Below are 17831 nucleotides of genomic sequence, written 5' to 3' on the forward strand. Positions count from 1 at the left end.
ATAATCCAATGACATTTTTTATGAAGTTTTCTGTAGTTTAGTAGTGTTCAAACTTTTTCCATTTGTGGATGTCTACAAAACTTTTAGTGGAAGTAATCTACATACAGAAACTGCATTCTGTAAAAAAAAAAAAAAAAAAAACCACGCAGGTAAATAATTCCCACTTCTTGGTTTTGCATCCCTCCCCCTGCAAGGCTATACCCTGATTTCACTCAGCTGCATCAGAGAACCATGCAGATATCTCCAACTGAGGCCACAGAGGAGGCACAGAACTGCTCTGCGGTGTGTACACACACCTTAATTCTATATAAGTTTGTCTCTAGTAAAGGCTTACTTCACGGATCTTTTGGTGAAAGCCTGGAGGAAAAACTTCAGCTATATTTGCAAAAACATACACTGTATCAGTTTTGAATTTCAGTATTTTCAAAACACCAGGGTCATTCAGGATCCACTGTAGCAGGTGTTGTAACATCCTTTAATAAAAGCAATTGCAGAAACAAAGTGCTTAGGAAAAAAAAAAAAATTCTGTGCACCCTTTGGCTCTGCCCTTGCAAAAAAATCTTTAGGCTGAATTTCAATAGCAGAGCACTCCTGTTGACATCATTTCACTGAAATTACCTGCTACAATAAAATTAAATAACTATATTTTCAGCACTATAGCCTTAGTTTAGTTCAGTGACTGCCTTGTGCAGTTCACTCTATCTATAAAGCATTAAAATTGTAATGTGTTAAAAGTAGGAACAGCATTTTTATCTATACCCTCTCTTGTATAAGCAAAAACTTCTAAATCAATGACAATTTTTATTCATCCATCATGATTCTAAGTTTCTTCCAAAGAATCTAATTATTGATGCTATAGTTCAGAGAATTCCTGAAGAACTGTTTCAGGCTGTCACCCATTCTTCTGGAGAAGACTGAAACTTCAGGGCTGGCAGTGGCAAAAGAAGCCTGTTGCAAAATGTGCTGTTAAATTCAAAACAGTGAGTTTTACCCTCCACCCTACGGTGACATCATGAGAAGAGGAAGAAAAACTCCCGTCTTCAAAAATATTATTTATGATAGAACAGAAAGCTTTTCTGCTTATATTACATCACTATACAGATTAAGTTAAGGGATGTGGGGTTATGTACGTAGGTTGCCTGCTGTGATTTCCGATTCCTTGATTTTTCCAAAAGTTTCTTAAGTTTCTGCTACAGCCTGAGTGTGCTTATTTTATAAATTGCTGACATCTCACACAATTAGAGATCTCCATAATACTTTCCCATTACTGATATAAAATGTGCAAATATTTTTCAGGTTAAAAGTATTAAATCTCTAGATGCAATAAGGAAATTCTGAAATACAATCAATTAAAACTAAAATTGTCATCATGATCTTTGTAATATACTGAGAGAGGAAAAAAAGTCATCCATTCACAAGACAGTATCAAATTTTTGATTTACATATGTGAAAGGGTTTATTTTAATTATGAGTTTGCCAGAGGTTTATGGCCTGTATAGACAATGCGTTTATACAACTGTGTGGGGTTTTTTAGATTTCTTTTTTTGTAAGGCCACTTCTTCTAGGATGATTCTCACTCCCTTCTGCCACTTGAACTAGGTTAAATTCAACATTTAATTTTCTTCTAGTAAAAAAGCATTATAGAAGGAATTGAACTTCCAAAAAAATGCGGATGTCATGCCTGTTCAAGGGTAGAGAGACACTTGGTGATTATGGAAAAAGAATAAAGAACAATGACTAAAATTTGCTTGCAGGCCTTCGTTGTCCATCCATGATTATTCCTTTCTACAGTTCTAGTGACAGGAGGCTGTTATTGCAAAACTGCATAAACTGTTGTACAACCTAAGTGCTTCAGGTTAAACTGCTTTTATTTAGCGTGGAAGTTCGCATAAGGCACTGTTGCATAATTCCTCCTCACCATGGGCACACAATTTTTTAAAAACTTTATTTTAGAAATGGAAAATTAGACAGAGAAACCCAAATTAACACAATCCTAGGGCTAGTATATCTGAAACCACACGTAATACAAAGCATTAACCTTCCACTACGGTTAACAACCTGAAGGCTAGTCAAACAAAACAGAATTAATGTTGTTTCTGTTACCATCCTGGCTGTGGAGCTTCCTCTTCATGATTCTTGTAAATTTACCATCACAATACCTACTGCTGATTTTCCCTCCTTTTCTGGTCCTTTGCTCCCTAAACAGAACAAACAAACTAAATAGGCTCAACTAGATAAACTAGCTCTTCCTACAATATAGGAACCAACTGAGGCAGGAAAAGACAAACCAAATGAAATAAAATGACAAAGTTATTAACATGGAGCGAGCTGGATACCAACCATGCATGACTACAGTTATCTCAGGGGGTGACATCAGACTTTCAAAAGGCATGTCAAACAGGCTTTTATACTAGCCACTATACAGATCATTATTCAAAATTCTTCTAACGTACATTTTAAAACAGACTATATAAATTCTCCAATCATTTTTAGCTATAGGAATTCAAATGGGGGATAGCAACACTGGGGAGAAAAACCTATTGTAAATTGATGATTCCCTTAATTAGTGAGATTGCAAATAATCTTTCCAACTACTTGTCATACAAATGACTTGGGGTCATTAGATCAATACTGATCTCTAAATTTTATTCATGCACATTGGCTCTAGGCAGTAGAGCTGCTTTGGAGTTCTATCAGTATAATGAAATACAGACCAAAACCCACTGGTATCAATGAAGAGTTTTAATGCAACAGGTTTTTGAATCAGGAAAAAAAAGTAAAACGCTGCTCAGTACTACCAGACTTTTCACTTTATCAGTTCATTGAAAGTTGACAGAAAAAACACTGGAAAAATGTAACACATTAATGTCCACTATTACCAATGAATTTAACAAGCAACTGAACCCCCGAAGTATCACACAACGTAAAATTCCAATAAAATAAAATAAAAAAAACCCCCACAGTGTGGCAATAACAGATCTTTATCACGACAGGTGAAAATTTATCCACTATCATGAAAATCAGCTGCCACCAGAAGACCTTTTTGGCTTTCTTCATTCATAAAATCCCCAACACATGAAAATTAGGCATTTTAGTCTAGATGTCTTGCCACCATATATCATGGAAGATTCAGCGCAGTGGGCCCGGATCCTGAGCTGACATTGTGACTGACATTGTACAAACTACAACAAACATACAGTTCTTACTACAAAGAGTTCACAGTTTAAGTCTTCCCCTTTTCCTTTGAGCTGCTTGAATGTGGACTCCTACAACATTGCGAGCAGTGGCATGATTGCAGGAACAGGTATGCACTACACGCAAAACAATTTAAGAACACCGCACAAGCACAACTTGTTCCCCTGCATTACTTTTTGCACCTTACATTCTCAGTCACCTCATTTTTCCATGTCTGCCATTGCACTAACTCATGGGTGGCAAGTATCAAAACACAAGATGAGACAATCCTGAGCACGTTTATGACTTCCACTGCCGCAGGTGAGACTCAAGCTCCTCCAGTAAGAGCCAGACAAGTAACCAGACACAATGCAAACCACAAGAGCAGGTATGGAACCACAGCAAGAAGACAGGTTTTCTTTACAGGACATAAATCTCAAGTCAGTCATCCAAAACAATCTCTGCTGTGAACTGGATGTCTACACTGGTGGTTAGCACCCCATGTAGCTCAACAGAAATTTCTTCAAGAGGTAGTGGGTCCCATCCCTTTGGCTGGACCCTCCTCTGCAGTCAGCAGGGCTCATACAAGGCTGTAAAGTCTTGCACAGTAGATGTGCCCTGTGCAGCCACCAGGCAGGTGGCCTCTCCTGCTTCTTCCACCCCAGCTGCTGGTGAGGAGGCTAAAGGCATCCAGAGCAGAGAAAGAGCCGGTCAGACATGGATCAGGCCTGGGGTCGCACAGGGAGGAGAGGCTGGCAATGGGAGGGCCGGCATGCATGGCAGGGCACCGGGGGTCACGGCCAGGGGGCAGGCCTGGAGAGCCATGCTGGAGGCCGGGACTTAAAGTGAGGTGAGTGAGTTCGCTACGGGCTCAGGTCTGCGCTCTCCCCTTCCTCTCTCTTTGTTCCTCAGGGGAAAGTGCCCCAAACCTCCTGGGCATCGGCCATCGCACCCCGGCACCCCTTCGCAGGCACCACACGAGTCCCGCAGACACCACAGAGGCACCAGGCGCGTACCCACAGACGCGCCACCTCCCCACGCCACAGCCTCCCACACACGCACCGCGCGGGAAGCCGCCCGGCCCGGCCCGCCCCGCCGCGGGGCACTTACTGAGCGCCGCCACGGTGCCGGCCTCCAGCAACAGGCAGTCCTGGCGGGTGCGCGCCTCCAGCAGGGCGCTCGGCCCCGGCTCCTGCTTCCAGAGCAGCCGCAGCCCTTTGCTCAGAGCCATGGGAGCCGCTGGTCGCAGGGAGGAAAGAGCAGAGGGTGCCGGCGAATGGGGGATGCGACCCCCAGCGCGGGTGGCGAACGAACCTCCGTCTCCTCAAGCGCACGGAACGCGGCGCTCGGGGGGCCGCCAGCAGCCCCGCACGCCCACGGGAGCTCCTCCGAGCGCGGGGTCTCCGATCCTGGCAGCCCCCCTCTCCCCGGCGGTGAGGGCGGCCAGCGAGGCGGGTAAGGAGGACGGCCGTGTCCTCTTCCCGGGAGCCGGTCACCTCAGCAGCCCTCCAAGTGCCTGTGAGGGGGCGCCCAGCGGTGAAGGGAGCGGAGAGTTTGCGGCTGCCGCTCCTCCCCGTCCCCTGCGGCCCCGCGGCACGGCTGCTGCCTCCTCCTCGGGGAGTCCCCGGCTGCGGACAGCGGGGCGGGAGCGACCTTCCCTTTTCCGCCTTTCTCTTCCCACCCACGGTTCCCTGTAAACTTTCCAGAGTTAACTTTGTCCCTCTGGCTCCCCAGCTACGGCTCCTCCTCCTCCGGAACAGGTACAAGCCGCCGGCGGGGCGCCGCTACCCGCCCTGCCCGCGGGGGAGGGGAGGAGCGGCGGCTGCGGCCGCCCGCAACGGCCGCGCCGCGTTGCCGCGCCCGGTGGGACGCTGCGGGCTGGGCCCAGCCCGGCCCGGCGGCGGCGCCGCTCCCCGCCCCCCCCATCGGCGGCGCCTCCGGGCCGCGGCGGCTGGAGGCGAAGCTCGGCGTCGAGCCCCTGGCAGCGTGGCGGGCCCACCAACGGCTCGCCGGCAGCGCTCAGCGGTCCTTCGCCGGCTCGCCGGCAGCGCTCAGCGGTCCTTCGCACTGCCGGCGCGGCCGCGCTGCGTGAAGCGAGGAGGACCGAGATAAGTGAAATGCCTCGAAGCGCCGAAATTGCTTCCTCCGCCCGCGTGGCAGGCGGAGGCTGCAGCCCGGCTTTGCCGTGGGAGAGGCTGTCCTCCTTGCCGCCTCCTGTGGGGAGCGGCCGCACGGGCTCCCCGCGCTGCCCCGGCCTGCCTCTCGGGGCAGCCGCCCTGGGCCGGCGGTGAGGTGAATCCCGCTGCCACGGCCGGGTAGCGCAGCTCCTTGCGCAGGGTGCTGCCCTCGGAGTCCACGCAGTGTTTCGGCTGTGCCTAGAAAGCGCCGTCCCGCCTGTTGTGTATCAAGCGTTTCGGGTAAAAGGCACGGTGCACGTTAGTAATTAAAAAGCAGTGTTCCCTCATATAAAAGTGCGCCTTCCCCTCCCCGATATTGCAAGACTCCCATCACAATTCCCTTTTAAGACCGGACAGGATTAAGTGCTAGTTTTTTCCAGAGTTCAGCCATAAGGAATGGATTGAGGAGGTAGGCACAGGTACACTAATGTGTTCAGATGAGAGAAAATTTGCTGTCATTTCTAGCAGAAAGTATAGTCCTCTTTCTATACAGGTAAATCAAGCACAATTCTTAATACAGCAATATTGTACTTTACATTCATATGTAGAGAAAAGTGCAAAATTCAAAATACACAAACTACCATCTGTTATTACTGTCTGTCCTGTGTCATATTAACATTGAGAACATTAGTCATCGCTGTGCTCTCCCAGGTGGAATATAGCAGTCCCTGCCCCCACTGAGAGTGATAGAAACAAACTGAAAAACAGGTACTCTTTTTCTATCACACACCTCTGTTTTATTTATTTTGTAACTAGTAAAATGAGATTAATTTTAGGTATGTTTATGGTGCCTTCTTAGATAGCATTTTGAAAGGATCTGGTAGGGAAAGTAGGATTGGTGTTTGCCTAGGGCTTTTTTTTCTCCTGATCCTAATTTTTGATACAGTATGTAGGGTGAGATAACGAGTGCTGGGTAATGTAAAAGAAATGACCCAGAAACTGTAGAAATTAAGTGACTAGGATGAAAAAAAGTGAGCACACAGCTCAAAGTTTGGGGGGTTTAGAGGATGTTAGAGTGTGAATTAACCATTCTTGATTTTAAACAGAAAAGCCATGTCTTTCTTACAGCTATTCTATGGGAATGGCAGACCAAGAATCCATTTATCTCTTTGTCATCATTCACCATGACCTTTTCCCCTAGAGAAAAGTGCATACTTGAGATGAAATACTGAAGGTATCACTTAAACAATCAGAGCTGCATAAGACAGCTGTATCACGTATGATTTTTAAAAGTTTCCCTGGATCATACACATGTATTTAAAAATAACAACAACAAAAAAACCCCACAAAAAAACCCAGTCTTTTGTGCGTGCGTGTCTTTGCCTTTGAGAAATGATTCTTCACAGTCCTCTTTAAACTCCACCATGAGAGTAAACTATCACTTGGAGGACACTGGTATGTCACTCTCTATTGCCCATGTTTGTTACTCATTAGTCATTTTTGTCATTAGTGCTTTTCGCTGCAAATTCCAAGAACACACAATTTAGGATTGTTAATAAAAAACTTACTATCAGATTTGTTGGGCAAAATACTAGAGAAAGGATTGGTGCAGCTGAAATATAGTATTTTTTTCAGCACCTCAAATCAATATGAGGAGATGAAGATGTGAGAGGAAAACAGGTGAAGGTGGAAAACTGGGAACCTTTCACAGCGTGCATGACGAATCACTGCTTCCATAGGTGGCTCTGAGTGAGTCTTTTTTAATCTGTTGCAAACAGATCTTTTCAGAGGGTTCTAGTTGCAAAAATCCCACAGCATGGAAAGATGCATTTTTAAAGGTGTGATGTTGTGATTACTGAAAAAGCAGTAAGTCGGTTAATTAGACTTTGTTTCACAGGTCAGTTACCTTAGAAACATAAAACTGAGAAAGTAACTATCAGAAAATGGTGGAGTGGTGAATAAAGCCATACCATTTGCAAACCTCCTTCACACAAAATGACATCCAAAGTGAGGGCTCAGATAGGAACCTTGCTTGATACATTAGAAGGGTATGCAAAGGTTTCCCTTGCTTTATTTTATGGCACTCAAGATCTTTACATTTAACCAAACTGACTGTGATTCAATGCATGAAAGTCGATTTTTAAGGGAAAATATTGAGATCGACATCATCTTTTAGCTGACATTTGGAATTGAGCTGTTTTGCTCTGGAGCATTTATATGTGAGTATCATGGAAAGTGGTCAGTTCCTATAGTCATTTGAGGAGTCCCTCAGGTGAACTTATTCCCTCTTCCACAGCATCTGTTATCACCCAGGCCATACACCCTCATTAACTACTCAACATTTTTTTATTTCATCCTCCTTTCTCAGTGGATTTTTCCTTTCCTTTAATATTCTGCCTTGATAGTTTCATCATATTAGTTTCTTTGCTCCTCTTCACACTCCCATGTTTGGTTCTTTTTTTCACCTCTGAGCAGTCACAGATATTTTGCATTGCTTCCTGAATGTTCCCACAGCCAAATAGTGGGAGGTGATCTCCTGCTGCCTCTGCTGCCTTCAGCTGAGAGAAGCAACAGGTCGCTGGGCTATCTCTACCATTCTGCATGCCCAGAATAGTGGGAGTATTTTCAGGGGTGGAATATCTCTTGACAGCAGTAGTGCTCCTTTGCTTTCCTTTTCTCCTTCCAACTTCTTTTCCAGCTCCTGTCTTTAGAGGAGGGGGAGGGAGATCTTTCTCTCTCCCTATCAGAAGGGGAGGAATTCTTAAGCTCTCATGTTTGCTGACTGCAGAACTATGTGAAATGCAGTTCAAACAAAATTGCAGCACTGGTATGTTAGAGGGCCAGCCTCCGTGGTAGGATACAGCCTTCAGCTACTGAAGTTTAGTTCCTGTTAACTCACCTGTGGCATAAATTGTGTTGAAGATAATGTCTGCACTGTGTTTATACAAATTTTTAAGCACAGTTCTTTTGCTATCATTAGAAATTCAGCTGTTATCTCAGCTGCAGAAATTACCTCAGTGCAGCTTCTGAACACTTCTATCTTCTTCCAAGTCATTATTCAGCTTGCTTCACATTTCCAATCCCTTCCCCTCCCCAGCCCCTTGTTTACCTCTGAAGCATGCGATGCATTATAATGACTCCTGCTCCCAGGTCTCTATAGTAATGGATGTTTACAGGGTCTGAATAACTGCCTTAATGAAAAAGAGTCCTGCATGCTGATCTTAGCAGGTGGCATTGTATGTTTGGAGATGCATCAGAAGAGGAGCAACAGGGGTGTCACAAAACAGAGTTTAGCAGAACTGGGGAGTGCAGGGTATATTGGGCTTAGCTGTCTGCTAGCTGTCTGGAAAGAGCTGTGTGAACCCCGTATCCTAGACTTTGGGGCATAGAATGGGTGAATGTCCCTGTAGTATTATTTGTCTGTCTTTATGTGCTACTGAGTGATCTTTGCCATCTGTGACTCTTGTACCAAAACCTTTGGTGATACACAGTAGAAACAAACAAAAAATATCTGTGTCCCCCAATATTATGCTACTGGAAGCAATGGTAATTTTTTTAAAGCTCTGAGACTAAATATAAGAGATTTCCTGTGATGGCATTTCCTGGAGGTTTCTGGCCACTTGCACACAGCCTCAGTGGTCACAAATTCCTCAGGAAATGTGTGTGCCCAGAAGGTGATTGAGAAGAGTTTGGTTTTTGCCTTTTATGAGAAACTTTTGACTTCAGTAAAAGTTGCACAGCTTTTCCTGCACATGACATTCAAAACAACTAGTAACTGCTGCTAATATGTAAAACCTTTTATTGTTTTCACATTTTCTAGTTAATATTAGAATAACATTTAAAGCTGAATTTGCCACAGAGAAGCATTTGAAACACTTGTAGGCTAAAGTGCTCAAAATGTTGCTCTGAGAGTAGCTGTGGGTTTTTAACGTCACCTCTTACACTCTCAGTGAAATTGAGAGAAGAGCTTTCTATTCTAGTTGGTTATGCTTGGCTTGACTGTGTAAAGAACTTTGTGTGCAAAAGACATCTGGTACTTTGTTACAGAGACAGTATGATATACTTTGAGTTAGGTCACTGTTTTTCAACAAAGTCAACAGCATTTCCTTAAAAATAACTCTGAAAAGCATGAGAAGCACAAGTGATAAATTAGTATGCTTTATTTGTGTATTTAGAGCTTGACAAAGAACATTTGACCTTGCCATGAGCGAGACGAGTGATACAGACACATCTTCTGTATTTAAGCCAGTGACAATATTTTCAACTTTCCACTCCAGTTTACAACCTTTCCTGACAAGCTCCCCTTACTCCTTGCCCCTGGGGTCTGTGATCCTTACAGCAGGAAAAAGAAACTTTTAATACTAATATTTCTGTATCAGTATTACCCTTTAACCAATTATTTGCAAGGGAGAGGGGTGAGTTAATAAAGCTGACCTGAACTTCCAGTTCAGCAGGACACTAAAACATATGCCTAACTTTATCAGTAGCCTAAATCTCAGAGCTCCTTGCTTGGGTGAGACTTCTCAAGTGAATTAACAGTGCAGGTTCAAGTGCTTAAGGTAGTTGGACTGGAAGCCAACTGCTTCAGGTTCAGACTGAGTCAGGGCCTATCTGGCCACAGGCTGTAGCTCCAGATTGGCAGAAGATTGGGCTGTGAATTCAAGCTCTGAACATGTACCAGAAGTGGCTGAGAAATGCTCTGGTGGAGTGCTAACTGTTTTATAAATGCTGCTAATGAAAAATTGTGTTTGAAGTGTTGTTGGGAGGTCAGTGGAAATTCTCACCTCCTCTGCCACTTATATTTAACTGTGTGCTTGCTAAATGAAAGAGATCTATCTGGAGAGGCAGATTGACTGCATTCACAGATACAAGCCTTTTCTTATTAGGAGGCTATTTGCAGTAACAGCAGCTGTTTTAAAGCTTAACTTTCTTCATCCCAAAACTATGTGCAGAGGAGCAGCATTAGTCAGACGGCATTTATTTAGGCAGTAATAGTGACCAGACAACCAGATAAAATCTTTATTCTTTCTTCCAGACTGACATGCTTGTGATTAATTGTAGGTATTCCTCTCACATGTTCAAGGGACTAGGAAGCCACAGTTTTCCACTGCTTCTTGCCTAATTTTCTGGAACTCCTGACAGGAAAATCAAAATGCTTAATGAAATAGAAAGTTCAAATTTAAAGTGAACAGCTTAATATCTACACAGAGAGAGATGCAGCATGCCAGTTTTTCTCAGCGAGCATAGGGCTTTTCTTATCTTCTGACAAATTGTGCACACATCAACAGTGAAAGCAGCGATTCATGATTCCCCCATATCAAGGGAGACAGTTTTCATGAGGTGAAAGAGGCCTTCCTCCTGTCCGTGAGACAGCTATGAAGAAAACTCCAGAGAGAGGCGATCCCAGATTGCCTGTTGTGGTATTTCTCCAGTATATAGTGGCTACTGTTTTCACAGACAGGGTACTGGAAGAGACTGCCTGGTGCAGCAAAGTCATTCCTAGCTTCACTCTTAAATAAGAATTAAACTAGTCTGTTGATGCTCCATATTTGTGAGAAGGAAGAACAGGATTTTTCTGGTTGTTCAGAATCTCCGAGTTTCATTGCCTGTTGAGATGTTATTGTTAGCCAGACAGAAACAGATGAATACAAGGGTGGAAAAGGCAAGAATACAACAGAAAGTTGATTATGATATAGAAGATGAACCTGAAAGCTAAATAATTAAAACAAGTAAAAACCAACCTTACAGTTTTTAGACTAACCAAGTCACACAAAAATTGGAAAAGTTGAGGAGAAAATGCAGTCAGTCAAGTCACAGCAGGGCTTCATATATATCTGGGTAATTTTCATGGTGCAGTACACTTTATTTATTGAGGAAAATGTTAACTTCTTATCCCTCTTACTATAATTAACTTGCAAATTAATTCTGTTAACACAACAATCTTTAGTTATTTTGTCCTATTGGGTAATACAGACTACACATCAGAAAATGGGAGCGTACAGAGCAGATGAGACTTATAATGATGCATTTAAAAATGAGGGGTGGGAAGAGAGGGCAAGGAGAACAGAGTTCCATGCCTAATATATAACTCTAATTAATGTTAATTTATTTAAAGCTTATTGAACTAGAGTCTCCCCTCAGTGTTCAGGCATTCAAGGGAGAATATCTTCTATGGAGTTTCAGCATGTGAGCATTAATGGGAGTTGTTTGAACACTCATAAGGATAATAAAGTGCATTAACTGTGTTTATTTTCAGTGCTAGTTATTCACAGTTATAGCATTTTCTAATAGGATTTTGTTAGTTAGATGAGCACATGTTCTGTGTTCACAGAGATGCATATATAAAAACAATGGAGACTGATAAAATAGTCTCACACTCCAATTCTGTTTCTTCTTGCACACATAACACAAAGCTAAATCAAAACTAAAGATTTTTTGTGGACAGCAGTGAATGTTGGATACAACCTGTCCATGTAAAAGTTTCAGATTTACTCAAGTTTTGAACAAAAAAAAGGAATAAAAAAAGAGAGTGTTGAATTTGGAGAGCACCACTTTAATACAATCAAATCATGACATTAATAGATTTTTAGAAGCTAAGTGCTTACCTTCAGAAACATGAATTTGTAACAGAAGCACATGAAATCACTGCTTTCCAAAAGAAAAAAGTAACTAACTTTGGAGAACGCAAGGGACAAAAGTCTATTGTTATTCTTTGACTTTTATTTCATCTTGTGTAAATGAACATATTATCAGCATTTTACTTTTTCATACTTTTCTTCAGATAGATCTCATAGGTCTTTAAAACTGTTTTAAACACAGTGTGTGGCAGGAGCAATCTGTGCCAGTGGTCTGGTGGAACACAACAGCTATCTAGCAGCGAGTATCAGCACCCTACAGCTAGTGAAAGAAGGAGCCTTATATCTCTGTGATGAGCAGGCTAATTTCTCCCAAATCTTACATATAACCCAGAACTCCATTTCTCATATTATTTTTCCATGTATCTCATATTATATTTCCATGGGAAACATTCCGTAGGTGTAAGGTTCAGGATCTATTTGCTGCATCTTCTGTAAGTTACAGACTTTCTAGCTAGTGCCTTTGGTAATTGACAACTGGTTGTATGCCAGATGCTAACCCACATAGAAAAAAGCCAGGTCTTCAGTCACCCTCTCAAAGCAACCCAAACATGTGTGGCATGCATAGATTTGCTCTTCTATTATCACATGTCAACATTTTTTCCTTTTTAGTTATTTCCAGTACAACATATGTGGTGCTTTAAAATTCAAGTTAGGCCTGTTTCTCTCATTTCATTTTATAAACAGATAATTTGTGGTATTATGTCTCCTCAGGCTTCAGAAGGCCCTGCCCATTAATTTGCACATTGTGGAGGGGTTTCAGCCAAGGAGCAAGGGGAGCAAGAGGCAGTGTAATAACACATTCATATGAAGAAAGGAGAACATATTCATTTACCTAGGAGACTGAAGGTTGGTGGGCTTTTTGAACTGTTTTCTGTAAATTTTGAAAAATCTTGTAAAAATGGCATTGGGTGATAAATCTCAGGTGTTCCTCTCCTTCTCAGCAGCTTTATGACAAGATGACTTAGACCAAATAGTTTGAAAAGACAGTGATTATGAACTAGTTCAAATCAGAACAGTTAATGGAGTTCCTCAGTACAACACCAGCCATGAACTGGAGAAGGATAAAGAAAAACTATACCAGTAAAATAGAGCAAACTGGGTAAGGAGTCAAGCTATTTCACAGCCCCGTAATTTATCGTGAATGCAGAGTCAATAACATATGTTTTTACTGAAAGGAAAGGAAGACTATAGAACAAGGTGTTATCTCTGTCAGTGCTGCTGTAAAGGAGTAGCTGACAAAATAGCACAGTGTGTGTGAATCAGGGGAACAGACCGGAAAAGAGAAAGACTGAGGAAATACCATGGTTTGAAGTTATTTGAACAACCATTTTGGTATGTTATATTATTCCTAAGGCCTATACGTATGTACAAGTAAACATAGGTTGGCTTTCATTCTGCTTGCTAGTCAGTATTTGGGTTTTGACAATTTGACTTTTTTTTTTTTTTAAGGTGTCCTGTTCTGCTTCACTAAAACAAGATTTTTGCATTGCTTTTACAAAAAGAATTGCCTGTATTTCTAACTCGTGCTGTGTCCACTGTTAACATATAAACCATTAAGGGAGTTTGAGGTTGATTAGGAATGATACATTCCCCACCAAGGGTGCAGGTGGTTTGGATTTCACTGTCTATAGCCCTCATGCAATCCCTGATAGCCCGGGGATCAGTCATGGCTTGCATAGCAAAAATGATTAGCCCACATATGTGAGTAGGCTAGTCTAGGGCTTGCTGGCCTTGCTGACTAAAAGTTGCAGGAATTAGAGCTAAACTCATTTGCAGGCTACTATCCTTTTTTTTCTCCAAATTTTTGATGCCCCTCCCCATTATCAGGGTGGAAGGGGGGGTGAGAAACCATCTTTCCCTGTAGTCTGCCTTCTATTTCTAGGGTATGTCCTTGCTTTTGGTACCAGCCACTGTTTCAGGTACCCCAGTAGTACCAGTGACCTGGGCAGGCTGGTGTGTGTGGAAAGGCTAAAATAATCTCAGCAGCTTGGTAAAGCAGGGGGATGGGGTGGAAAGGTTGCGTGTGAGTGTGGCTGGAAGAGCTCAACAAAGCTGTGGATTTGGGCGGGCAGCCAGCTCCTGGGGTGTGAGGATTACAGTGCCATGTAAAACAAACTTTGGAGGGGACAGGGAAAGCTGGAGTTCACCTCATGCAATATCTGTTTGCTGCTGTTTTCATTAGCTCCACTTCATTAGCTCTTTGGATTGACTTTGTTGCTGCCCTCATCACCAACTTCATTTTCTGTTCCTGACACTGCCATTACCCTTCCTCTTCTTTGTCCTTACCCCTCCCTTCTCCCTGCTTTGTTCTCTGATGCTTTTTGCCCAACTGGTCTTCTGATGGTTAGTTTTTGTTATTAGTGATCCTGATGCATAGGGAGAGTTACTGCTTGGTTATCCCTGCAGTCGCTTCCTGTGTCTTTAAAAGAGAGATGGGTGTAATGACAGCTTTCCTGTGCTCTTCTTACAGAGTAGCTATCTTGAATAATATTCCCTGTATACTTTGGTAGGAGTTCAGCTGAATTCTCTCTTTACTCCTTCCAGAAATTTGAAATAGACTTCATCTGGTCCTGGAGATTTATTGCAAACTGTGTGGAAGGGCCAGAACTGGTGCAGATCTTTTCCACATGGAAACACTGATGCACAGAGTTCATAGCATGCCTGAATAAAAGCAGAGATGGTCTGTGAGCTTAAAAATGCCTCTCAGAAGACAGTGTAACTAAACTCAGTTTAATCCTGGAAGCTGCCACACAGCTGCCCCGATACAGGAACAGAAGTCCTGGATGGGCCAGGATGTAACATACTGCAGAAAAACCATTATAAAATGACTATTTTTAAGCAACCTTCTGCCTTGAGAGACAGATCTATGCATGTGGACTACAGTTATTAATCTGTTTTTTTATGATCATCTGCACTTGAACTGTTGCCTAGTGCTGCCTATTAACTTAGCGGTGGCTGGAATCCCACAGGAAAAAACTGTGAGGTGTCCTGGGGCAGATTTCTAGGGCTGTTTACTCACTGTGCCAGAAGCCAGCTACACTCACACCCCTGTCCACCTTCAGGGCCATCAGCTGTCTAGCAAAGCCTCTTTGGCAAGGCACAGAGCAGGACCAATATGCTTTGTAAGATCTTAGCTGGTTCCACAACGGGGCCAGCCAAGGTGTCACTGCATCCTGGGGTTGAGGGGAAACCAGGCAGTGATGGTGCATGTATGTCTTTTCTTCATGCTGCAAAAAGGTTTATCACCACCCCTGTGTGCCACATGTGCACCTGGAGCCAGCCAGGGTTCAGCAATGGACCTGAGCCGATTGCTGCTCTCTGGCTCCACAGCAGCAAGAAACAGCCCAGAGACCACGCACAGCTCTGCAGTGCTGTCTGCGCAGCTGCAGGTGGCTGCGCAAGCTCCCTTGCGACCACCCAGTACGATGTTTACTTGTTGGTGGGGTTTTAGTTTTTTCCCTGTGACACACAATCTCCTTCAGGAAGGGCTGTTTCATTTTACTATTAAAAATTACTTAAGGCCACTAGTTATTTTTATTAGATACTAACACTAGATAATCACACTATAAACCTAGCAGCCCATTCAGAGGGGAGCTGTGTCAGACAGATCTACAAGCACAGCTTTTCTGAACTCTTCTCTTGTTCTAGGATCAGACCCTCAATGTCCTCTGAAACCACCACAGTCCCTGCAAGTTGCCTTTTTCTCACACTGTTTTTACACCACGTGCAAATAGATCCCAGCTCCTGCAGCCATCCTGGAGACTTATTTTATACTATGGCACTTTGGATAGCAGCCTTCTCTTACTGATTGTGAATTTGGTTTAAATTTTGGAAGACTCATAAATACTTGCATTGTGGTTTGTTTGTTTGGGGTTTTTTGCTGTTTCATTTCTGCCAAACATTAAGACTTTGTTTATAAGCAGCAGCTAGACTGGCACTGGTTCTTACTCCAATAAAGTTTATCTGTTGCCAAGTAAGCATAAACATGCTCATACTCAGGAAGAAGTGTTCTATACCTACCTCCTTCCCAAAGTTTTGTCTTGGGGGGGGGGGAACCCACAAACAAAAACCCTTGCTGTAAGTTTGGTAGGTGCAATTTGGAACTAGCCAGAAAAGTGTCACTACTTAAGCAGGGAAGACAAATTAAGAGTTTCCTTATTTCTCATCTGTCTTTACAGGCATAACGAGTCCTGAGCGGCGCAGTCCTTGTGAGTGCAATCAGACAGGAACCTTCTGGGACAATGTCAACCTCAGCAACCTCCATCCTAACAGCAAGCAGCCTCTTTTATATTTTGCTACTATACTGCAACAGATGCTACGTTTAACTTTTCACTTCACTTCCACCTGTTGAGTTTTTAAACAAAGTCTTTACTGACCTTAAAAATACTAGTCAACTAGTCAGGAACTAGTCAACAATTAGATAACCCCTGTATGGCCTTAATTTTTGTGGCATCTTCCCCTTTGGCAATAGTTTAATTTGGTGCCTCATTATATTATTGGATGTACCAAATTTGAAAAGAACCTGTGTCTGCCTTGGAAATAATTTGATTAAAAAAATAACAAAATATAAATAGATAAACATTGGATAAACCATGGTGCTCTGTTGTTTAGGGCTTCTGAAGGTCTGTGTTTACATTATGTCATTGGAAATTATAGTAGCAGGTTTTAAAAAAAAAAAAAAAAAAGGACAGATTCTCTGCCAGTAGATATTTCAGATTCCTAGTACAGGTGTGAGTGCTGGTAGTATTGCAAGGGGATGACAACCTGGCCAAAGCCCTCCAGACAGTTGTACAGAATGGCAAGAACATACAAGCAACGACATCCTCCTGCCGTAGCAGGAGACGTGGGGTCTCAGAGATGCCAACAAAGTGAATACAGAGCAATTTACGTTAGCTGTAGGTGTGTAATAAATTCTGATGGGTTCGGAAAGGTCTAGATGAGCAGGCAATGCCAAAGGATCACATGGGAGCAGGGAGATACTTTTCCCCCAAAATGTAAAGCAGAGAAGTAAGCATAATGATGCATTTAATCTTTTCATTTAATAGGATTAAGAGATAAACTTCTATCTAGAGTTAGAAATATTACAAAGAGTTGGTGTTTTGTGTTTGATACAGCAATATTATTTGCTAATTATTTTAACATTATTATTGTCCTAAGATAATTCATAGTCCTCTTGTATACAAAGAGCTATAAAGTACAACAGCTAGTACCTTAACTAACCTAAATCTCGTTACCTTGATGTAATTACAGATCTGAAAGAAGCCCGATAAATATTTAGCTTTTGAATTAGAAGTACCATTATGTTTAGCATCCAGTTTCATCTACAGCTGTCACTTGTTTTTTTAACAGACTGATTTTCTTCAGATATTCTGCTGTAAATGGTCACAAATAAAAAGCCTGCCTTTCAGTTTATCAAGGTCCTGTTTTCAGTCCCTTTATCCTCTCGTTTGGTACCAAAAGAATGAGAGCATACTCTTCACAGTCCCTGTTCTGTAAACTCCAGTCTGCTGTCCCACTATTTTCAAGTCTCCTATGGGTGATCAAATTCATTAGTCACTGAGGCATCATATAATTGCAGGTGGATGTGGGTGGATGCTATGACAAACCATTTAATAGGTACTTCTCGCAGGTACCAGAAATTTTACCATTGCAAACCATCAGGAGCTCTGGACTTAGGCATCAGCTGAAGGGGCTGGAGTGCTTTTCCTGCCCTAATCTCAGTGCCCTGTTTACAGGCACAACCTTTCCATCAGTCACCCCTTCATGTAAATGGGACTACACAGCCCACCGACTCCACCACACAAGCATCAGGGCCAACTTTCACTGATCCTCACAGCTTAAGCTCATCCTTTCTAGGTAGTCCAGCACAGAGGCGTTTTCATAAGAGACATACTATGTTGAA

The 17831-nt window shown here is 42.8% G+C and overlaps 1 protein-coding gene and 1 long non-coding RNA gene across 4 annotated transcripts in view; one reads left to right on the forward strand and one right to left on the reverse strand.

Annotated features, from left to right (window-relative positions):
- SYNJ2 (synaptojanin 2) overlaps positions 1-4993 on the reverse strand; it is a 70172-nt gene extending 65179 nt beyond the window's left edge. For 2 of the 3 annotated variants that reach the window (XM_054819138.1, XM_054819137.1), the window contains exon 1: positions 4285-4993. In XM_054819138.1, the coding sequence (XP_054675113.1) occupies positions 4285-4405 (121 nt within the window). In that variant the 5' untranslated portion in view covers positions 4406-4993. The remainder of the gene's footprint in view (positions 1-4284) is intronic. The other variant, XM_054819139.1, reaches the window with a different exon arrangement.
- LOC129203999 (uncharacterized) lies at positions 4493-17335 on the forward strand. The gene is made up of 3 exons (XR_008576242.1): positions 4493-4629; positions 12641-12775; positions 16108-17335. It is a non-coding gene; the product is annotated as an uncharacterized LOC129203999 (long non-coding RNA).
- Positions 17336-17831: the final 496 nt, after the last annotated feature.

The sequence above is a fragment of the Grus americana genome, chromosome 3 (genome assembly GCF_028858705.1).
Source record: "Grus americana isolate bGruAme1 chromosome 3, bGruAme1.mat, whole genome shotgun sequence".
Taxonomy (NCBI): Eukaryota; Metazoa; Chordata; class Aves; order Gruiformes; family Gruidae; genus Grus; species Grus americana.